This window comes from Danio rerio, chromosome 7, assembly GCF_052040795.2.
Source record: "Danio rerio strain M-AB ecotype USA chromosome 7, GRCz13ab, whole genome shotgun sequence".
NCBI lineage: Eukaryota > Metazoa > Chordata > Actinopteri > Cypriniformes > Danionidae > Danio > Danio rerio.
Window position 1 is genome coordinate 76136842 of NC_141027.1, and position 25659 is coordinate 76162500.

The 25659-nt window shown below is 35.7% G+C and overlaps 1 protein-coding gene across 3 annotated transcripts in view; it reads right to left on the reverse strand.

The window, feature by feature from the left end:
• The window catches only part of usp53a (ubiquitin specific peptidase 53a), a 90518-nt gene that overhangs the window by 43923 nt on the left and 20936 nt on the right, over positions 1-25659 (reverse strand). For 2 of the 3 annotated variants that reach the window (XM_087262247.1, XM_087262245.1), the window contains 8 exons: positions 22667-22899; positions 22421-22586; positions 16830-16922; positions 16590-16724; positions 10223-10336; positions 8301-8383; positions 7877-7976; positions 2870-3016 (listed from right to left, as the gene is read on the reverse strand). In XM_087262247.1, the coding sequence (XP_087118373.1) occupies positions 2870-3016; positions 7877-7976; positions 8301-8383; positions 10223-10336; positions 16590-16724; positions 16830-16922; positions 22421-22564 (816 nt within the window). In that variant the 5' untranslated portion in view covers positions 22565-22586; positions 22667-22899. Of the gene's footprint in view, positions 1-2869; positions 3017-7876; positions 7977-8300; positions 8384-10222; positions 10337-16589; positions 16725-16829; positions 16923-22420; positions 22590-22666; positions 22900-25659 lie in introns of all 3 variants that reach the window. The other variant, XM_087262246.1, reaches the window with a different exon arrangement.

The window sequence follows — 25659 nt, forward strand, 5'->3', positions numbered from 1 at the left end:
ATTAGATAGTTAATTTGTTAATCAAAATAAATAAATAAATAGATACATAGTTAATTAGGCAATTAAAATAAATATATACACAAAAAATAATTAGATAGTTAAGTTATTTAAAATAATAAATAAATAAAGTTAGATAGTTAATTCAAATAAATAAATAAAAGTAAATGATTTTTAAAATAGTTAGTTGATTTGTTAATTTAAACAAACAAACAAACAAACAAACAAACAAACAAATAAATAAATAAATAAATAAATAAATATTGCCTGACTTTTAATTTCTGGAAGACCTTTTAAAATTAACTGATATTCCAGAAATCCAGTGGGAATTTCCTGCCTATTTAAATTCGCTGCATGTTGCAATTGGATGACTTTACAAAAATAACACCACTTTCGAGCTCACCTCTGCATTTTACCAAAGGAAAATGCATACAGTTGCAGAAATGGAGGCCATCTCGTAGAAAAAAAAAAAAACAAGTCGGCTTTATACTCCAACATACACTGCTAATGAAGGCTCTCAGATGCCTGATGACCTTCTAATCACAGTAAATAAATAAATAGATAATAAATAAAAAATAGTTAACTAGTTAACTAAACTAAATTAAACATATATAAATTAAAAATAATAAATAAATAGTTAATTAAAATAAACATTATTAAATAAAATAGATGATAAATAAATAAATAAATAAATAAATAAATAAACAATTAATAGTTAGTTAATTAAAACAATTAAACATGCATAAATAAACTAGTTAATAAAAAACAATAAATTAATTAGATTGTTAATTTGAATAAATAAACAATAAATAAATAAGACAATAAATAAATAGTTAATTGATTAAAATAAACAATTATAAATCAATGCATTAATAAATAAATAAATAATAATTAGTTTAATTAAAATACATAAATAAATAAATTGTTAATCAGTTAATTAACATAAACAAATATAAATATTCATTAACAAATAACTAAAATAAAAATTAATTAGTTATATTGTTAGTTAAATAAAATGAATAAAATAACAAATAAATAAGCAAATTGTTAGTTAATCAGTTAATTAAAATAAATAAATAAATAAAAACAAATTCATTAAAAAATAAAAATAAAAAAATAAATCCACTCCAATTTCTCAATTTTAAAGTCACTTTTTCCTCCGCTACAGTTAGTAAAAAAAGTACAATATTCTAGTTTTTGAATGTAATAAAGTACGAAAAAACAAAGCTTTCCTAAAATAATTATGCTCTGATAAAGCACACGTGCTTAAATTATGTTCTTTAGTGCAGTAGTAAAGTAAAAATACTTACTGTCCACCACTGCTAAAAGCATACATTATATTACCATGCATTATTTCCTTTGCAGTAAAAAAAAACACATTATAGATGTTGAGAAGATTACAGACCATATTTCATCCTTTGAAAACCAGATGACCTGAATTTACAAGAATCTACTAATCAACTCGGGACATTTAAATATCGGTGAAGATTGAATCTTTAAGGGGAACTACATTATAAAGCATCTTATTCCTGACTATTATATAAAATATAAAATTACTGGAAACCTCCATCCAGATTAAAAGGCTATAAAACCCGTCTGATGTCATGATGGGTTGCTCTTTTACAGTTATTTATTTATTTATGTGTGTTGCACATCTGCTGCTGGTGTCATTGAAGCCGGTTTATGGTGGTGCCTTAAACCATATGCATGAAATAAAGCAGGAGTTTATCCTCTGCATAAGACTGAGGTTGTGTAACTGCATCATAGCCCACGCTTGATGGCCAGAAAGCCACTGCGGTAGAAGGTCATCTGGCGTCCCGGCCTTCATTAGCAGCGATGTGTGGGAGTATAAACCATGTTTCAGATATTTTCTTTCTACCAGGCAGCCACTGTTTCTGCAGCTGTATGCATTTTACTTGCTTACCTGCTTGCTTACTTGCTTACTAACTATTTACTTATTTATTTATTTGTTTATTTATTTATTTATCTATCAAACTATTTATTTATTAGTTTATCTATTTATTTAGCTATCTATCAAACTATTTCTTTAGATATTTATTCATTTATTGTCTATATATTTGTTTTAATTAACTAACAATCTTAACTAATTATTTAATTTTATTTATTTGAATTAATTCATGAAAGCTGATTTTATTGTTAGTTAACTGGAGTGACATCAGTTCACAAGTTAACAATTCACTGATTCAAAATGATGCATTCAGAGTCAATCTCTGAGTAAACAATTCACTGATTTAAATTATTAGTTCAGAGTGAGCCATAAACAACTCACTGATTACACATGATCTCTTCAGAGTGCGTCTCCGGGTAAACAACTCACCGATTTAAAATCATCCACTCAGACTGAGTCTTCAGTTAACGACTCACTGATTCGAATGATCAATTCAAAGTGAGAATTTAGTAAACAACTCACTGATTCATAATGATCCATTCAGATTGATTCTCAGTAAACAACTCAGTGATTGAAAATGGTTCATTTAAAGTGAGTCTTTTGGTAAACAAGCCACTGATTCAACATGATCCATTCAGAGTAAGTCTCCAGCAAACAACTAACCGATTCTAATGATCCATTCAGAATGAGTCTCTAGTAAACGATTCACTGAATGGGGTTTACATGATTCCACTTGAATTATTTTGAATTATCTGTCTGGTTATTGGTTTTGGTAATTCATCTTGCTTGCTTCAATAAAAATAAATAAATAAATAAATAAATAAATAAAAAAGTCAATAGTTTTTTTTCCCTTCTGCATGAGCACAAATGTTCTTCACAGCATTGTTTCTGCAATTTTGCTAGTTCAGGTCATCGGTGAAGCTCTACTGTAATGAAACATGCGGATCTGAGTGTTAGTCTTACCCCTGAGAGGTTGAGGTGTGGTCCGAGAGATCGGATGACTTCTTCGGTGAGGTCGGACTGCTCTGAGTCCCACACAAACCCAATGGTCACGATTTCTGGAGAGTTCATCAGCACACGCCGGATCTTGATTCTCTGACCACAGTTACTCTAATGAGGGGACAGACATAAAACTATTAAATGCTTTGTTTTAACACCAGTCCTTGACCCTAGCTATTTTCATGGTTTGAAAAAAAAACAAAACACACATATTTTATATATATGTATATATGAGCAATTTCACACGAGTAGCAGTGTGCTATGGCTTTATATCAGCACTGGTGGGAGGCGTGCGTTGGCATGAGGCTGCAGGCCAAGCCTTAGCGCCCCACCAGTGCTGATATACAGCCATTGCACACTGCTACTCGTGTGAAATTGCGTTTATACAACAGTTCGATGGCACAATCTTGTACATAAAAAGAAAATCAAACACAGAGAGTCTAAAACCCTTTTGTATTAGGAACTACTTTCTTCCGCCATTCATTCAGTCAGAACAGCAGAAGCCGTTACTAATTCACCAACGTCACTTTAGAACTAGTATTTAAATAATTCTCTATAGCGTAATGTGAAGCGCCGCTTCTGGTGTGTGACCTCCTTAAGGTGATGACAAAACAGCAAATTTTGCTCACATTTTAAGATTATAAGGCTGAATGTGACATGAAATGCCATCCGTCTACAGAGATTTCTCACCAGACTGCTGTTGTGTTTGCGATAAGGAGGGACAAGGCTGAATCCAGCTTCTTATTGACTATCCGGTCCACCTTAAAAACCACGAGGCTTCTGTTTTTCAGTTTGTTTTTCGCGCTCAAGAGAACACACTGAGCAAGGGCTTACTATGCAGTTCTGGCGCAATCTTGTGGATAGACAACGTCAACCGTCTTTGGCTGCTGACGAGCTCAGAAATTGTAAATATTTTAAAATAGGCACTATTCTTACAAATAAACTGCATAGTTGCAATTTGAACAACTACATTCTCGACTAAAAAAAGCCTTAAAAGCACATTTTGTTGTCTAACAACAGTAATATTTGTCAAACTGTAGCGTCTCTGCTTGTTGCTTGCTGTATGTGGGCGGAGTAATACACAGAGGTGAAGGGTGAAGAGGCCTTTGTGTGATGTTACTGGCAAAATATCGCACTGCTATCAGCCAATCACATTCAAGAACCAGACAGAACTGTTGTATAATTAATATATATATATATATATATATATATATATATATATATATATATATATATATATATATATATATATATATATATATAACATCCGAAGTTTCATTTTTGTCTATACCCAGGTGACTGCTTCGAATTTTGATTCAAAAGTTTAAACACCCTCATGGGTTAGTAAAGTGTATAGCGAGAGATTAGGCGCCGATTACATACATTTCTACTGTTTCAAAGCACTGCACTGGTCACACACACCAGTAATTAAACTAAAATATAACAGTAATTTATAGTAAAAAGGTTTTGAACCATACTAAAGTGTATTAGCGTATTTTTTACAACTATATTTAAAGAAAACCATTGCATAACATAGTATGGTGTATAATGGAGGCCAGCTGGCGAGTACAGCCAGAAGCATCACTCTTATAGCCTCCTCCTAGAGCATTCGCCTCCCATGCAAGAATCGCTGGTTGGATTCCCGCTTGGAGCGAGTGGGTAAATGAAGGATTAGTTGGAATATAATATATGTTAATACTTTTGAATTCCTTGGATTTTACTAAAGTAAAGACTACAGTAATTGAGTAATGTGTTTATATTACTGTTGTATTACTACATGAATGAACTGGTTGGTTGTGAACATTTGACATTATTGCAACACAGTGCTTTCCCACACTTTAACCAGAAGAGGTCCTCGTCGAGCTCTGATTTAGAAAGCTTCGAGTAACAAACCTTTTTCCGATACAATTGAGTCGAGCGCTTCACTGGTTCAGAAAGCTTCATTTCACCATCACTATCAAATAGCAGCTCCGGCTCTAGCGGTAAAGAACTGATTTTTGTTCACCAGTGCAATAAGCAGCTCCACGTTCATATCACCTCTGGGCATCTTCTTCAATGTGCGCTTGCATTGACAGTTTTGTGCTTGAGCGCCTCCAAGTGCTGTTTAGTGTAACTTCAGCAGCTCCGTGCACGTGAACACAAGCGCCAACCTGATTGGTGCAGAAGGTTTTAAAGCGGCACGTCAAATAAAAAAAAAACGAGCATGAGGCAGGGCGCTCAGCCTGCAGTTTGTATGAATCCTAACACCCCATTATAGTGAAGGGGACTCCTATACTGCGTCTTTAATCTTTTTTAAATTATGGTTTTGCGCCTGGCGTTTTGCCCTTTATATAGTCACGAGGCGTTAAACGTTGACGGAAAACGCGAGCAAAAAACGTCTCTGTGTGCACGAGCCTTTACTAAGTTTTCTAGAAACGTCCTTGCAGGTGTGTTGAAGCAAGTTGGAACTAAAATCTGCAGGACACCGGCCCTCACGGACCAAGTTTGAACACCCCTGACCTAGATGAATAGTATAAAAAAAATATGATTAATTTAATCCTAATATAATTGTCATTTATAATATAATATACAAGCATTTTTTTTCTACTCTTCTACACTAAACCCTACTCTTGTTGTTACACCCACAAAAGTTCCTCAAAAACCCTTTTGTTCTGACCAAAAGATTCTTCTTGACTGAGCAAGATAAATATCTGTGTGCAGTGTTGTTTTACCAGAGAGACTGTAGTAGGATGTGACTTCCTCCTACTTTGCCTGTTTAAAAATGCAGAATGTGTTGATACACGAGAAGAACATTCCGGTCTCAGGTTTCAGAGGTGTTACACTTGCAGAACAATAGATTAGAGGAGTGTGTGTGTGTTCATCTGTAAGTATATGTGTGGATGTGTCTACATCTGCTATGTAGAATAAAAAAATTAGTTAATGAGTTAGGTACTGAGACAATATAGCTACTGCTTAAAGTAAACTGAATTTAAATTAATTGTGTGTAATCTGCCTTTTTAAGCATGTGTTGCAACCAGGGCTTTACATTAACACCCCCCAACCCGCCAAATGCGGGTAGATTTCAGCTCTGGCAGGTTAGACAGACACCTCCACTAGCTACTTCGGCTGTTTGGAAGTCATTTTTAAAATTGTAGGTTTCTTAGACTGCTGGTTCGACAAATAGCATGGCCCAATATTCATGCAAATGTGATCTTAGAATCGAGAAGCAGCACGACTGACAAAAATAACTTAGTGCAAGCAAAAGAAAGCAGGTAAATACCGATGATTACTCGCAAACACAGGTGATGTGATGCGCGCGACTGTTAAAAACCATGCACGCTCCCGTTTACTTGGGCGAAAGCAACCGTGCCTAGAGTAAACGCAACTGGTGCGATCAGTTCCCTATGAAAAATAGAATGGACAAAGAGCGATGCTCGTGCACCCACAGTCCTGCTGCAATCAAGAGCTCAAAATATTTTTAAAAAATCCCATATTCTTTGTAAGCAGCAGCGGTCACTGCTTTCATTTTAATTATTATTTGATTATATTATTAACAGGCCTATATTAACCGTGTGATCATCCTTTCATTACGTTTCCCCTGCTTTCTTTTGCTTAGTTATATTTTTTATTATGGTTTACGTTGTTTACCTTTATTAATATTTTCTACAGTAATATTGCTTTAATGGGAGATTAACTGGTGATCTGAGACTTTTAGACAGGGCAGGCATGTGGGCATAACACAACATCTAAATCAAGGCATTTTAGCATGTCAAAGTCAAAATTTATGCATATAAAATATATTTTCCCCACAAAAAAAGTGTGGCTAGTGAAAATGGCGAGTGGCTAGTAATATTGGAAATCTACTAGCTATAGTGGCTGGTGATCAAAAAAGTTAATGTCAAGCCCAGGTTACAACTAACCCTCTGTCTGTTACAACTTGCCCCGCAGGTGGGGTAAATGGTAACATTTATACTCCTGGCACTTTTAGCGACACTGCACAGACACCATATGTCCAGCGATCATACTTTCAGTGCTCATGTGTAGGAGAGGCTTGTGTTCCGTTGCTAAAAAAAACAAATGGTTTGTCTAACTACAATACTTTGTTTATTATTTGACCAAAACCAAAAATTGTTACTTTGTGCCCTGCTTTCTCCTAAATATCGCGGTTTCACGGTATCCTGGTAATGTGTTTACTGACGATTTATTTAATTATTTAATTAAATAATTTATTTTTCAACATCTTAGTAAAAAAATAACCTTTTTTTCCCCATTTAACACAACATATTACATTTTAGGAAACGTTTAGGATATTTTGGAAGACTAAACATGTCAGGCTACATAAATAAAATAAACCATCCACTTCTAGTATCTTCATCAGCTTCAAATACACAAATTTCCCTACAAGACAAAAATAAAAACACTTAAAAAACCGTCTACATATACCTTAGAAACGGTATAACAAAACATTTTTCTGGTTTTAAAACCTTGACTCTTCCAAACCACGGTAAACCTCGAAACCGGTTAACGTCAGATGCCTATATAGGGATGGTTAGGAGGCCATGATGCACAGTAGGCAGATTTGACCAGCATGCTCGCGGTGAAACCCCTACTCTTTTTCTTCCTGGGATTTTTAATGACCACAGAGAGTCGGGAGCTCAGTTTAACATCTCACCCAAAAGACGCAGTATAGGAGTCCCCTTCACTATATTGAGGTGTTAGGACTCATACAAACTGCAGGCTGAGCGCCCTCTGCTGGTCTCACTAAAACCACTTCCAGCAGCAACCTGGCTTTCCCATGTGGTCTCCACCCAGATACTGACCAGGTGCAGCCCTGCTTATCTTCAGTGGGCGACAATGTGAGAGGTGCAGAGAGCTAGCTGCTGGTGATATCATATTTTATATACTATATTTTATTTGTGATGTTTATATTCACTATATTTTATTTCTTATAGCTGAAAGAGTTTGTTATTTCCTCACGATTAATCCACCTACCGGACAGTTGCGCAGATCTCCAATGGTGCTGGCGGCTTGAAGCAGCTCCCCAAAGGTCTCTGGACGCAAGCGTTCATCTCTCCTGTCCAACACCTGTTGGCTGGAGCACAGAGAAAGAGCAACACTATTAGTAAAACAATTATAACAACAACATTATTAATTAATTGACATTGTACCCCCCCAAAAAAAAATATATACTTTCATATTTTACTGAATATTTTCCTGAATAATTCATCTTAAAATGACTTTTTTTACTGGTATAATTTTATTATTGCTGCTGTTAAAATTGTGTTGTTTTCCTGAATCTTAACAAAAAATAGGAAATAATCAAGATAGGTAAAATAGGAGCTCTTTAATCTTCTCTTCTTTACACAGCAGGGGTAATAAGTTTGTCTTCACTTGTACATTGGCTGGATGGACTTACCAGAGGGCAGTGGTGGACACATAGTGCACCAGCTCAGTGAAGGGAAGCGGATCAGACGACGCACCACAGCTCCTGCACACTGACTGAACGCACACACAAACACAGAGAGAGTCATACATCACACATGATGACTGCAATATGATGTAAAGATTTAATTACACCACAGTAAGTGATGTAAGAGACGTCTCAACACACACGCACTGTGAATAACCTGAGGGTGGAACCAATTCAAGCATTCCTTTTAGGGGCAAAACAAAAATGAATCCTTTCTGGTGTCGAAACAGCAAATCTGGCATTGCTTTATTTGGCAGGGCCTCTCATTTACACACAATGCCTTAAAATGGGTTAAAGTATTATGCAATAGAAATACAGAAGACATATCTAGGATTTCTATGAAGTACGTTAATGTATGGGACACAGTTTTGGTTGTTAGTGCCTACATGGTAGTTATTTGGTACCACTGGCAAAATACATTTTAAAATAATGCTGTTTTCTATCTTAATAAATGTTCAAATGTCATCTATTCCTGTTAGGAAAGTCAGAATTTTTTTATCATCATTCTTCTTAAATAATTAAACCAAATTAGAGCTAAATAATAATAATAATAATTGATAATAATAATAATAAATGATAATAATAAAATAAATAATATTAACGTTAAAAACATATGTGCTACCTACCTTTTTTAGATCAAAATCACCATATTTAACAGAATTCGATCAAAAAAATAAATAAAAATATATGTAAATCTATAATATATATATATATATATATATATATATATATATATGAAAATATATAAATACACATACATGCATACATAGATGAAACAAAAATCTTTTGTAACGATGCATGCCTTCAGTGTCTCATTTTATAATTGTAAATAATTTTCCAAGCTATTTTATGGTTTGGGTGTATAATTAATATGCATTCTAATTTGCCCATTTGGTGATCAAAAAAACATCAGTATCAACGTTAAACAATAAAGAACTACAAGAATTTAGAAAACTGTTAAAGAATACGAATTTCATATGTAATTTTTTATAATGTATTATGAGGCATTACATAATACACATGACAAAACAGCAATTAACCAGCAAACTAGAAACTATAAACAAACAAAAATAGTAAATAAATATTTAATGACGCTTTAATTTGAAATATACAAATATGAAACATTTATATGTCTTTAAGGATCACATTTAACATCCTTGCTAAATTATAAATCTTTTTTTTAAATACAATTAAAATATATGTAAATAAATTAAAATAAAAAATAGTTAAAATACATACATAAAATTAGGTAAATAAATTGTTAAAATGAATAAATAAATTAATTAAAATAAACAAAAAGAAAAAGTAAATTAATTAATTAAATAGAAATAAATTAGAAATTAAACAAAAATATGTATTAAAATAATAAAATAACAATTAAAAATAAATAAATTATAAATAAATAAACAGATAAAAATAAAAAAATAAATAATCCTAACAATAAATACATTAATTATAAATAAATGATAAATACAAATAATTAATGAATTATAAATAAAAATAAATAAATAAAAAATAAATATAAAATAAACATGCATATGGACCCACAGACTTTTAAATAGTTATTACTCAACATAACATCTGTCTTTAGTCTCAGCATTTATAACATAATAAACACAAGCGCACCATGTTAAAGTGCTAACAGCATTATAATATTGTCGTAAAGACAGTGTTTCCTCTGTATGCAGAAGGACAGTCTGAATTAGTATTCACTGTGAGTAAATCAGTAATTCACCACTGTACCCAACTGATTGAAAACCACTGTCACTCCAAAGCAATCAATGCTCCATCACTCACATGAGGAGCATCTGTGCATGTGTGTGTGTTGCATGTGCACGTGTGTGGAAAATTAAAAAGAGCTGCAATACCTGTTCATATTGTGTCATAGCAAACTTCTGATGAGTAATGCAGGACTTGGACGTGCAGGCGTCAGTTTCAGCATCAGGCGCAATGTGCAAGTGAATCCTTTCTAGAATGTTCTCCTGTGAAAAAAAAATATACACGCAAAAAAAGTTTGTCATTTATTTTCAGTTATTTTATTTCAACAGGGACAGTGCTCATCGTGACAGTGAAAACAGCAAATAAGCCAGATAAAATAAAAATATTAGTACATATTTACTTTACAATAAATAAATAAAAACGAATAAAAAAACAAAAATCTAAATAAATAAATTCAAATAATAAATAAATAAATATAAATATATGAAAATAAATACCAATAAATTAATACAAAATAAATATATAATTATAAAGATAAATAAATAAATACTAATAAATATAAGTAAACATAAATAAATATATAAATACAGTTAACATTTTAAAAATAAAACAAACATAAAATATAAAAAAAATACAAACAAATAAAAAAATAAATATAAATAAATACCAATAAATAAAAAATAAACAAATAAATATAAAAAATAAACATAAATAATAATATTAATAATGATATAAATAATAATAATAATAATAATGATATATACAGTATATATAAATATTATTAATATATAAATATAACAGATTAAATTTTATATATATATATATATATATATATATATATATATATATATATATATATATATATATATATATATATATATATTTATAATTTGTTCTGTTATATTTTCAAGATAAAACAGCAAATAAGCCAGAGCTATATAATTCAGAGCTATTTTTATTCAGAGTGATCATAATTTTAATTAATTAATAATTATCAACACATTATCAACTCATACAGTTGCATTATTTGCATACATTAAAACTTTTTAAGTTCATAACAGTAGCATAAAAAGGAGAATTAGAAACTTGATTCCCTTAGCCATTTCTTTGTGATATGGCACTTTTATAAATCTTGTATCACATTCCAGAGCAAAACATTTTAAAGACAAGCTGCAGAACAAAATGGAAACGAAACCACAAGAAGCAAACAAATAAACGGATAAATAAAAGCCTGCTGTTTGAGTCCTTTTAAACAAATTATTTCATAACACACTCTAAAGAACGGTCTGTAGATGAGTTATACATCACTGTTACAGACAAAAGCAGATAAAATTACTTCAAAAATACATAAATTATTAGAACAAAAACAGTCATTTCAGAAAAAACTCATTTCAGCAATTATCTACTTAGTATTTCACAACATACGACAAGAAAAACTGTTTGCAAATTAGTTATTAAATTAATCTTCCAATTAGAAGCATATAAATTACATAATAAATGAATGAGTAAATAAAGCAAAAGCACACATCGTCTACAGCTTAAGAGCAATTTCTCACTTAGCATTTAATAACCTACTCAGAAAGACAAGAAAAAACTAGCTGCAGTTGAGTTATTAAATTAATCATCTGAATAGATGCTTTTAAAATTACATAAAACAAAGTCTGCAGTGTTTGAGCAATTTTACACTTAATTAGATACTATAAAAGACAAGAAAAAAAGCTGCAGATGTGTTATTAAATTAAAATCTCTAAGCATATAAAAGTGCATACATGTGTAAATAACACAAAGCCTGCTGTTACTTTGAGCAACTTACATACTCCAAAAGAAAAAGAAGCTGATGATTTATTAAATTAAGCCTCCAATTATAAGCACATTACATTTCATGAGTAAATAAAACTAACAAAATCAAATCAATAAATATGCTATACTCAAAAATATTAGTAAAATGTATTTAAACTAACATTTTCAGGAGTACTTACAGACACTTGCAAAGATTTAATTTAAAATAATTAACTAAATAAAATAATATCTTTGTCTGGTGCAGTTTTACATACTACATGAATGCTATTTAGATGCATTCAATTCATTAAATGTGTTAAAGAGAACGAAGATGAAGAGAAATGAAAACAATCATTTCTTGTATTGGCAGATGTCAACACAGTGGATTTGTTCGGGCTGGTGCAATGATGTCTTGGCATTAGCTGAATGCACTCTAAGCTTCAGTCATTTTTTCCCAAGCCTATTATCTGCTTAAATACACCCTTTCAAACCTGAGAAACTTGAGTACGTCACACCAACAAGACCACGGCGATTAGCCTTTTTTAAAGAAAAGTCTTTTTTTTTCCAGCATGCGTATATAGTATTATTATTTTTAAAATAATGTAATTATTATTTTTTATTAAATTATTTTATTTATTTATTACATTTATTTAATTTAAGCTACATGAAAATTATTTTTGAAGTTGGCTTAGGTTTTTGTATATTTTATTTCAAGTACTGTAACTTGCAATAGGTCTTATAAACTAGTACAACCACAGCAGCATTAATAATAATAATAATAATAATAATAATAATAATAATAATAATAATAATAATAATAATAATAATAATAATAAATACTACCACTCCTGATAAAAATAACAATAAACAAAAAACAATGAATACAATAAATATAAATGACCACTACCACCACCAACAACACCAAAAACACCACCACCACTAACAAGACCACCAACAACAAGACCACGACCACCAACACCACCACCAAAAACAACACCACCTCCACCAAAAACAACATCACCACAGCAAAAAACAACATCAACAACAACACCACCACCACCAACGACTACAACCAACAACAAGACCACCACCACCATCAACAAAAACAACAACAACAACACCAAAATCATCACAAACACCACCTGCCACCAAAAACAACAATACAACCACCAAAAACAAAATCAACAACAACAACAACACCAAACACCATCACCACCACCAAAAACGACACCACCACCACCAACAAAAACAACGATTACCACCAACAACAAGACCACCACCAACAACACCACCAAAAACTCCACCACCAAAAACAACAACAACTACAACACCACTGCCAAAAACAACATTAGCACCAAACACCATCGGCACCACCAACAATACCACAAACACAAAAACACCACCACCAACAACAACAACGACGACGACTACCACTGACAACACCAATACCACCACCACCACCAACAACAACAAAAAAAACACCACAAACACCACCACCACTGCCAAAAACAACAGCATTAAACACCATCACCACCAAAAACGACACCACCACCACCACAAAAACAACATCACTACCAAAAACAACAACAGCAACACACCCAACAACACCAAAATCAACACCACCACTAACAACAACACAACAAACACCACAACAAACACCAACACCACAACAAACACCAAAACTATTATTATTATTATTATTATTATTATTATTATTATTATTATTATTATTATTATTATTATTATTATTATTATAACCCATTTTTGGATTTAATTATCAGGGAAATTTGCAATAGTACAAAAAAATGTTAAGACCTATTCAAGACCTACTTTTCTTAATAATTCTAACTAAATGTGTATTATCAAGATAAACATTAACAGCAGCAATATTACACTTCTGATGCATGCTTTCATATTTATATTACGTATAAAAACTCAAACTTTAAATTTAAATTGTCAATTTTTATATTGAGACTAAAATGTTGATAACCCACCCTCAGTATTTTAACCTTCAGATTCTAGATTGTCATATATTTGTATCCTAATTAGAAATTGTCTTAAAGCAAAAACCATATGTCAACGGAAAGCTTATTTTACACAGCTTCCAGAGGACGCAACCTATTGTAGACAGAATCTCCAAAAATTGACACTTATGGCTGGTTTTGTGATCCAGGGTCACATGCAAGTCTTACTTAGATCTCTTTCCAGGTATATCACACAGTTTTAGATCAGTATAAAAGGAGCAAACAGAGCCGAGCATCTGCATTGACTGTAAATGTATTGTGAGTGTATGTGCGCTCTGCAGGCTTGCATTGATAGAGATCTTTTATTGATTGTGTTGTTTAGGGCAGCTTCTGTAAATGGACTTTTACCGAGGTAATGACTGACTCTCACAGTCCTGCTGCGCTAAACAGAAAATGATTACAGGTCCCAGCGCTAAGCAGGTTTGCTGCAATTAGGAGGCTGTAGGAGAAATCCAGCACATAGCACAAGGCTGAACGTGCTTATTTCAGCTTTCCAGAGAGACAAAAAGACGTTCACAATAGACATAAGAGCATAATCTGGACATAGTTTTTTTTCCATTAGTAAAACATGGCTAAAAAACAACTATGTATGGTTCATGAGCAATATTAGATATTAAACAAGCAAGCTTTAATCACATGCTGAAATCACACATAATCAGATTTGAGTCTGAAAAATATGCGCATTTATTATTATGTAACGGAGGCCAACTAGCGAAGTGCTATGCAGGTAAACCTCACTCCTCTGACCTCTAAAAGTACTCTAGCAATAGACGCCTCATTGCTAGAGCAATCGACTGCCAATCAAATAATTGCCGGTTCGATCCCAGCATTAGACCGGGTTGAGTGCAATAGGGCTGGTAGGTTACACTTGGGGGCTCGTCCGGAATGGGAGTGAGGTTTAGGGGGGTCCCCAGGTAACGAAGTGCTATGCAGGTAAACGTCATTCCTCTGACCTCTAAAGGTGCTATAGTGATAAACGTTATCGGTCATGGTCTTAAGCCTCCTTGTTAGAGCAACCAACTCCCATGCAAAGAATTGCCGGTTCGATCCCAGCTGAGACAGGGTTAGGTGCAGTGGGACTGGTGGGTTATACTTGGGGGCTCATCCGGGATGGGAGTGAAGTTTAGGGTAGTGGCCAGCTAACGAAGTGCTATGGAGGTAAACCTCAGTCCTCTGACCTCTGAAGGTGCTCTAGTGATAGTAGCTTCCTTGTTAGAGCAATCGACTCCAACGCAATCAGAATCGCTGGTTTGATCCCAGCTCAGACTGGATTGAGTGCAAAAGGACTGGTAGGTTACACTTGGGGGCTCGTCTGGAATGGGAGTGAGGTTTAGGGGGGTCCCCAGGTAACGAAGTGGTATGCAGGTAAACGTCATTCCTCTGACCTCTAAAGGTGCTATAGTGATAGACGCTAGAGGTCATGGTCTTAAGCCTCCTTGTTAGAGCAACCAACTCCCATGCAAAGAATCGCTGGTTCAATCCCAGGTCAGACCAGGTTGAGTGCAGTAGGACTGGTGGGTTACACTTGGGGGCTCGTCCGGGATGGCAATGTGGTTTAGGGGGCCGAGTGTAACAGAGGCCAGCTAGGGAAGTGCTTTGCATTTAAACCTTACTCCTCTGACCTCTCAAGGTGCTCTAGTGATAGTAGCTTCCTTGTTAGAGCAATCGACTCCAACGCAATCAGAATCGCTGGTTTGATACCAGCTCAGACTGGATTGAGTGCAGTAGGATTGGTAGGTTACACTTGGGGGCTCGTCCGGGATGGGAGTGAGGTTTAGGGGGGTCCCCAGGTAACGAAGTGCTATGCAGGTAAACGTCATTCCTCTGACCTCTAAAGGTGCTATAGTGATAGACGCTAGAGGTCATGGTCTTAAGCCTCCTTGTTAGAGCAACCAACTCCCAAGCAAAGAATCGCTGGTTCAATTACAGCTCAGACAGGGTTAGGTGCAGTAGGACTGGTAGGTTAAACTTCGGGGGTTTGTCTGGAATGGGAGTGAGGTTTAGGGTGGTGGCCAGCCAACTAAGCGCTATGGAGGTAAAGCTCAGTCCTCTGACCTCTAAAGGTGCTCTAGCGACAGACGCTAGAGGCCATGGTCTTAAGCCTCCTTGTTAGGGCAACCAACTCCCATGCAAAGAATTGCCAGTTTGATCCCAGCTCAGACTTGGTTGGATGAAGTATGACCCGTGGGTTACATTTATATTTTATTTTAATAATAATAATAATAATAATAATAATAATAATAATAATAATAATAATAATAATAATAATAATAACAATAATAATAACAATAATAATAATAATTGTTATAATTAATATTATTGTGATTTAAAAAATTTATTTAATTTACAGTGAATTATGCATAAGTACAAACTTTTTTTTTTAATGTTTAGACCTAATAAATAAAATTAACTATTCCTTTAATCTCATGTTAGCAAACCAAATACCAAAATATAATTATAATAAAACAAAAAACAGCAAACAAATAAACAAGTTATATCAAATAAGATTTTCAGATTATCAGAAACTGTTCAGTCAAAACTCTTTAACTGAGCTCCCTTCATAAAAGAGTTTTCTACAAACTGTAAAAGCAGGACAGTCCAACAATAAAATATGTTTTTCAGAAAGAGAAATCTTGCAAAAAACGCATTAATTAGGATCTAAATCTTTAAGTATAAAAGCATGTCTGACAAAAAGCCACAGAAACACACTTACAAAGCACTCAGCAGCGTCGTCCATGAAGCCCAGCTGAAAGCGCTGTTCATCCTTGAAGTTTTCTGCCAGGGCGTTGCGCAGGTTATCTGAGGGTAACGCTCGCTCTCGGCTGTGCTGGAACTGAGAGAATATTCCCTGCACAACAGACATTAAGTGCTTTTGAACATGAAGCCAACATTTGACACTAAAACTCTTTTTTTTAAAGTTCTGTTTTATTATGAATTTTGTTCATAGAAATACCTTCAAAGCGCAGAAGATGCAGGAGTCCCCCAAGCAGTGGTGGTTCGGAAGCTGACGAAGACTCCGCCGGAAGATATCCAGCTGCCAAAGCACCTAGAACAAACAAACAAACAAAAAATTTACAAATAGATAAACAAACAAACACAAATGACAAATAAATGCATAAATAAATAAATAAATAGAACAAATAAACAAAAAATGCTTAAATAAATGCATAAATAAACAAATAAAGAAAAAAAACGAAGAAATACACAAACAAACAAATAAATAAATTAAAAACAAATGCATAAATAAATAAAATGCATAAATTAGATAAATAAATAAATGCTTAAATAAAAAATAAACAGATAAATAAATGCATTAATAAATAAATAGATAAATAAATAAAGGCTTAAATAAACAAATAAATGCATAAATAAATGCATAAATAAATGCATAAATAAATAAATAAATAAATAAACAAAACAAATGCATAAATAATGCATACATAAATAAATGCATAAATAAATCCATAAATAAAAAAATGCTAAAATAAATAAATGCTTAAATAAGCAAATGGTTAGTTAAATAAATAAATTTAAATCTTAATTTTTCTTTGGCTTAGTCCAGGGGTCACCAATCTCGTTCCTGGAGGTCCGGTGCCTTGCCGGGTTTAGGTCCAACTTGCCTCAACACAGCTGCCTTGGTGTTTTAAGAATACCTAGTAGGACCTTGATAAGGTTGTTCAGGTGTGTTTGATTAGGGTTGGAGCTAAAATTTTCAGCACACCGGCCCTCCAGGAACAAGTTTGGTGATCCCTGGCTTAGTCCCTTATTTATCAAGAGGTTGCCACCACAGCGGAATGAACCGCCAACTATTCTAGTATATGTTTCACACAGCAGATGCCGCTCCAGCTGCAACTGGGAAACACCCATGCACTCATTCACACACACACACACACACACACACACACACACACACACACACACACACACACACACACACACACACACACACACACACACACACACACACACACACACACACACACACACACTTTAGTTCATCCAAAGACAGCACAAGTCTTTGGACTGTGGGGGAAACCTAACACCTGGAGGAAGCCCACGCCAACACGGGGAGAACAATCAAACTCCACACAAAAACACTAACTAGACCAGCTGAGACTCAAACCAGGGACCTTATTGCTGTGAGGCGACAGTGCTAAGCACTGAGCCACCATGCCACCCACTTTTATACAATAATATAAAAATAATATCCTTTAATCTTTAATAAAAAGTCTAATCCTGCGATGTGAGGGATACGCACTTTGCGATAGCGATGCTCAAATGATATATCGTTCAGCCCTAAATGCCAAAATGACAGCGTCTGATGGCCAAGGACGGTTTTATTTATTATTATTTTTGACTTTTCTTACTAGGCATCATTTTGTTTACAAGACTCAGAGGAATATGACGCATTGTCCTTGCTTGGAAGAAGAGCTTAAGGGAGATTAGGCAGAGACAGAGGATGAGAGCTGTTCATCTTTCTGTATATACATGTGTGTGTGTGTGTGTGTGTGTGTGCGCGTGTGTGTGTGGACTGGCACTGTAAGGTTTCTCTTCACTCAGTGTCTTTCCCTCAGGCCCCAGACAACTTAGTCGGAGTCTGACCTCGCTGCATGGTGATGAGTACAAGAACAAGATAACGCAGAGATACGCTCAGTCATAATGTCATCCAAGAGGGGAAAACTGGCTTCCAGTAAGAGCCAACTGGGAAATGACAAACACCAGTCATTTGGGTGTTGAATGGTGGAGATGGGATACTGTAAATACTCTCAGAAAGAAGACATGACATTGGAGTCATCATTTTAAAATTGCTGAATTGGTCTGTTATACCGTTACTATGGTACAAGTAAGCTTTTTTTAATACATGTTCATTCAGTCATTTATTTATCAGGGGTCGCCACAGCAGAATGAACCGCCAACTTATCCAGCACATGTTTTACACATCGGATGCCCTTCCAGCCGCAACCCAGTACTGGGAAACACCCATACACACTCATTCACACACATACACTACAACCAATTTATTTTACACAATTCACCTATAGCACATCTCTCCAAGTGGTACTCACTGCAGAGTCACTTGGGCAGAGATGAGCTCCAGCTCCTGCTTGCTGCACTTCTTATACAAGTGATGTCACTGGGGGTTGGGTTTAGGGGCGGGGTGGGTGTATGCATTACAGCTTATAGAAGGAGGAGCTAGAGCTCAAGCTCCCCCTCATTGGAGCTCAAGTGGCTCTGCAGCAAGCAGTGTCTCCATGTCTTTGGACTGTGGAGGAGAGGAGAACATGCAAACTCCTCACAGAAACACCAACTGGCCCAGCCAGGGCTCGAATCAGCAACCGTCTTTCTGTGAGGTGACAATGCTAACCACTGAGCCACCGCGCCACCTGGAAGTGATTCAAACATGCAACCTTCTGATCTGTAGTCAGATGCATTACCATTGTGCCACTTTACTCATGTGTTTTCTGACTGTTTGATTTAGTTTTTTAGGGCAACAGTGTCTCCGCATTAAAAGCTACTGGTCAGCCCAAGATTTAGCAAATATCTGAAAAACAAAAATCGCTTGTACACCAACATATCTTCTTGCTATAGAGCTGAATAGTCCAGCAGCTTTTCTTTATATCAAAGGAAATCAGCCTTTATATCAAATTATATCAGCCTTTTAAAGCTGTAAAGAAATCTGTGTGGAACATTTCTCGATTGCCCAGTTAGCGCGGTTCGTTTGGCATATGTGAACAGGGTAATCGCGCTCTGCTCCGCGCCAATGTAATCGCTCTGAGATCGCATGAATAAGGTGGTCTCGGCTCGATTGAAATGAACCCTGGAGCGGTTCGATTACAGTGAGAAAGCGATACGATCCGAGCGTGGTTATATCACAGTGTTTTATGGATATGTAATAGGCTTACGGCTATATGAAGAGAGAATTATGAGTATGGCGGGAAGTTTCGCGAGTCTCCGGATGCCCGCAAACGAGTGATGATCTTCCAGTAATCTCGCGTCTCCCTCCCGGTCCTCAAATAGGCTACGTCGCGCACCCTTCTCACCCCTCCCCACCACATCTCTCCTCAGACACGTCGCGCGCGCACCCTGTCAATCACCACCAAACCACCACCTCTCCTGACAGCTGAGCAGGACGCTGCAAAATAAACCCTGACAATGACCAATGTGAGGAGAGTTTACTCGCACGTGACTTGTTTTAGCTCTTTTGGTCCGATTAGAAACTTTGCAATGTAAAAGCAAACCGCTCCAAGAGCAAAGAGCAACAATGTAACATTTGTAATCAGTTTCGGAACAACTGAATCGATTCACAGGTGTGAAAGCACCCTTAGAATTATTTAGCCTGACACGTTTACTGCGCCACAATATTTAAAATGTTTCTTAAAATAAAATAGATCGTGTTCAATGGGGAATAAGGTGTTGTTTATTTACCAGGAAATTTAAAAAAAAAAGAATATATTTAAGAGCAGTAACCACAATACCGTGAAACCGTGTTAAATATATATTAATATTATAACCACCTCATAGGCCCCGTTTACACTGCCAGTTAAATGTGACCCAATGCCGATTTTTTGCTCATATGTGACACAGATCAGATCTGTTCAATGACCGTGTAAACACGAAAAAAATGCATGCATGCATTCGGATATTCAGAAATGAGTTTCAGGCCTCCTTCATATGTGGAAACAAATCAGATATACATCTGATATGTGGCAATGCGACTGTCATGTACACAGGCAGATCAGATTTATTAAGGCGTTCCGTTCTGTACATCATTAAACTTGCGACAATGTGGTGCTTCTCAACGGTTTAATGACAGAAAGAAGAGCGTGTGTGGAGATGCCGACGCGGTAAACAACATCAGAGGAGGAAAGTGGTCAGTCGCCACAATTTGCTCCCACCAGACCTGAGATCTCTCTCGTACCCACAAGTTCCTTTGAATGGTGGAGGACAGCATATAAACCATAAGCGCAAGCTGCGATGACGGCCCTTTCCCATCTCCGCCTCAAAATTATTTTAAAGTTGGGCGAACTTCGTGTTGTAACTTTTGCTTATGGTCGCTATTAATACACACACTGCGGGCTTCACACAGAACAACTTTATTCTCTGTTAGATTTTAGAATTACGCATGCGTGAATTTTATTTACGCACAAAATATTTATGAAATGTGATTTTATTCCATACTCTAACACAGGGTTTTTCAAAGTCTAAGACAGGGGGCCTCCCTTTTGACACAACTTATCCATTGGCGCCCCCCTCCTCCCAAACACGCACGCACACACGCGTGCGCACACACACACACACACACACACACACACACACACACACACACACACATATATATATATATATATAAAGACACAGACAGATGTCAGACTGTTAACTCACTTTTGTCATCATTTGCATGAAAAGTGCCATTATTTACAGAGTAATAAGTATTTTAATATAACGTTTTTAAAACTAGGATGATGGTTCAATATGAATAGAACAGATCCAAGAACAGTCCATCCCAGTCAAAACAGTTGAAGTTTAGTGGGTCTCATGCTGTCATTAGCCAAAATATCTTGATAAACCACACATAAAGGTCGTGGTTCATCAGCTGATCCTGTCCACGTAAATCCTAAACTCAAATACTGATCATCAAATCGTCGTCTTTTGGGTTTAAGCCCCGAACTTGAAGGCTTTGAATCGGGGGGTCTCAGAAACCGATCCATTGTTTTAGCAGGCGTATACCTGTATTGGCGGGCTTGCCAAACAGAAGTGAATTCACAGCTATGGCCTTCTGGGTAAAAAAGGTTTTCTTATTTTTGACGTATTATTTTTTTTAGCTTTGTTTAATTAAAAGGTTTAAATATAATAAAAATACATATAATAATTAAACTTAATTATATTTTTATTATATAATATTTTTTCCCGCGCCTCCCCTGACATGCTCTGGCGCCCCCCAGGGGAGGCGCGCCTCACACTTTGAAAACCCCTGCTCTAACACTAGTGCGCACACAGGCAAAGGATACATCTTCAACCACACACACGCACGCACGAACGCACACACGCACGCGCACGCACGCGCACGCACGCGCACACACGCACACACACGCACACACACGCACACACACGCACACACCAGGGCCATACCATTGCATAAACTGCGTGGGGGTAAATCTGGACTAAACCATTCACTGCTTATACTACACTTTGCATACTTCGCAGAGCTAAAAGCAAGACAAATTTCTTCCATCGTGGCTAATGTGGCACAGATGCTAGAACCCGCCTTTATGCATGTGCGACATCGTAAATTGCAAAGCAAGTGTAAACACATGAATTAGATATGGGTCACAATTAAAAGAACGTGTAAAGAACAGACAAAATTCAGGCAACAAATCGGAATTGGGCATCAAGACCTGACAGTGTAAACAGGGCCATATTGAAACAGGAGTCAGATACGAGTTAAATTTAAAGTAATTCAACATTTTGCGCTGGAAATACCAAACATGCAGTGAACCTTCATCCACCAGTAGACTGGCTGGACCTTACAGGTTAAACACGTACCTGCACTGCACTGTTGAGGAAGCAGCTGTTCTGTCCTGGTTCATTTAGCAGTCCTTTGGTAGGAGCCAAGGACAGCATAGATCCCGGCTGGTAAGACCTGCCAAGATTGCCACCCGGCCTCCTGAAGAACTTGACCCATGCCATCGGATTTGGGGTGTCTGTCGTCCTGCTGATAAAGAGGCACACGTTAATCCATGTTTGGAGTTGATGCCATTCATTAAATGAAAGCTTTTTTTTGCTACTGACCTGTATGTAAGAGGTCTCTTGATGCGTATATCCTAGACAGGATGGTTTGATCATTCCCTGAATTGTGCTGGGGAATTGGGAGGGCTGTTGGCGGGTACTGTGGCCATCAGGCCTCTAGTGACTCGCAGCATAGTTATGAAGGTGTCAGCTGGAATCAGTCAACCTTTAAAGGGTCGTCCATGTTTCAGACGCTGCTCTTAGAGGAGTTCAGCCTTAGAAAAATAGGATTCACTCTGTGGAGAGAAGCAAAGAAATGCATCAATTCATGAAAATAATAAGACTTAAGAGAGACTTTTTTATATATTTAATAACTCATTTCTAATAATTAACTGTTTTAGTCTGCACCGTGATGGCAGAGCATAATATTTTTCTAGCTATTTTGTGAGATACTAGTATTCAGCTTAATGTGTACCTTAAAGGTTCAGGACACACTGGAGAACTTGTGTGTGTTGAGCATCAGTTAAGACAATGTTAGCACCTGTCAGCTTTAATTGTGGGGAAAACTGGATAATTTTGAGCTTTTGTCAGCTAATTTCAGCTTCCGGGTTTAAAATGATTTTTGGGGCGGGATCAAAATCGGCGACGTAGCGAAGTACTGCAAGTGCAATGATGACGCTTCGGTTTCTCATTATTATTCAAAGTGGAGTTTCTTTATCCTATGAGAAGAGCCGGCTGCTTAATTATTCATGAGAGCATGACAGCACGTGCTTTCCGAAGGCAAGGCAGACGCAGACCTGCCAGACCGACCCACGGCATGCAGTAGCCGTTTATGAAGGCTCGTATGTGTTTGTTTCCATGATCCACAGTGTTTGTTGCATGTTTTTTCCCACGATCCTGTCAGGGCCGATCATACAGCAAAGCTGTGTGTGCCATGCAAGCATTTTAGTCGGGAGAGCAGCACGAGAATTGGAGAATGGCGGATGTTGTCTTGTATCAGGAGTTCATTCACATTCAGACACATCGCCGTGCTGCTGTGTTTGCCTAAATCCTCCAGATTACCAGCAGGACTAATGGTTAAAATAGACAGGTCAGGAGACCTGCTGCACTGAGTCTGCATTTAGATCTATGATTCAGACCCGGGGATTGAGGGAGAGTTCCTCATTTATAGTGTTTATTATATGAACACGATTATCTTTATAATGATATAAATTGTGGTTGTCTGTAAATGAAATTACGAATAACAAATGTAGCAGGGCATTAAATTACTGTTTATTTCTTTGCATTTTAACTTTGTAAACTATAAACTCATGCGTCTCCTCACGGTTTGTCTCCATTTGTGAGCTAACTGACATCAACAGTTGTTCGCTCCCCTTCTCCCCTGCTGGCCACGCCTACTCCTGCCCGATGCTCACGGAGCTCCACGCCCATTAATCATGCATCTTTTGAAAAAATTCTGAAGTAGACTTTAACAGAAAGTGGGGGGTGTCATGGCCCTTTAAAGGCTAGTGTATGGAGCTAATAATATGCCAAAACAATCTGAATTGTGTTTCTGTAATTTATTAAATCTGAATTTTTATATGCGGTTAAAATAGTTTTGAATTTCTTAATTTGAATTTGAATTTGAATTTCTTAATGTGAAATTCATGATTACTGAATATCTTAAATGCAAGACCACTGAATTTTTCCCAGGCTGAATTTTTTATAGACGCATTTTCAAACTTCAGATTTTTTGCTTTCTGAATTCATAGACTGCAGATATCCAGTTTGTAAAAATACAGTCTCAAATATTCAGGATGAAGAAATTCAGAACATCAAATTCAATATTCTAAAATTCAAAACCAGAAATTCAGATTGTGACATTCAGATTGAGCAGAAAGTAGGTCAGGGGTTACCAACAGGTTACCAATACCAAAATATTATTGGTTACCAATATTCAAGTTATGAAATTCAAATTCAAATTAACAAATTCAAATACAAAACTATTTTAACTGCATAAATTTTTTTAGATTGATTAAATTACAATTTAATAATAAGGTGGGGGGGGGGGGGGGTGCTGAGGTGGAGAGTCCCTTGCCACAATGATGTAGGCTACAAAACACACAGGATCACCGGTAAAACAATCGCGAATTCGAAAGAAATGAAAGACACACCATTGAAAAGGGTTCTGCTTTGTCAAGTTGTCCAACATGTTTACAGCAAAGTCATGGTGTTTAAAAAAAGAACATTGTATTGGCCTACTGTATGAAGCAAACAAAACGAAAAACAACGTCACATCATTTGTTTCGGAAAATGAATAAGCAGCGTCTTAACATCCATATGAAAGCATCTGGCTGTCAGTCTTTGACATGACTGGACTTGGCTCCTCAGCACCCCCACACCTTGATGCGCATGACAAGAATAGCATGTGTAGTTATCTTTTTTTTTTTTTAAGTGAGGTGTAAATCGCCGTCATGCATGCGTGAATTATATTTTTGCACTTTTACACATAATAATCCATGATCACATACACAAGACTGCAACCGCACGTCAAAATAACACATTGTGAATATTTTTTGAGACACCCCAAAATTGTACAAATCATGTTTTCAGCGGAGCCCATGCCTTATTTAGGGGAGCCGAGCTCCCCCTTGGTCCCCCGCAGTTCGCACCCTGGGGTTAATTTGCCAGGAAATTGGACAAATATAAATGAATAAATAAGAAAATTATATTGGATATAATTTATATGTTACATTATATATAGATTAAATAATAAATTACATTACATCAAATATTTGAATGTTAAATAATAATGTCGAAAGACAATTTCTTAAGGAGGCTAATATTATCGACCAATAAATTAATTAATTAGAAAATTATATTTGATGTAATTTGAACATTATGTTATATATAGATTAAATAAACACTACATAAAAATTAGTTTTTTAATTGATAAGATCCAAAGACAATTTCTTAAGGGAGGGAGGTTATAATATTGACCAATAAATAAATTAATGAATGAATTAGAAACATATATTGGATAAATTTTTCACATTATATATATATAGATTAAATAA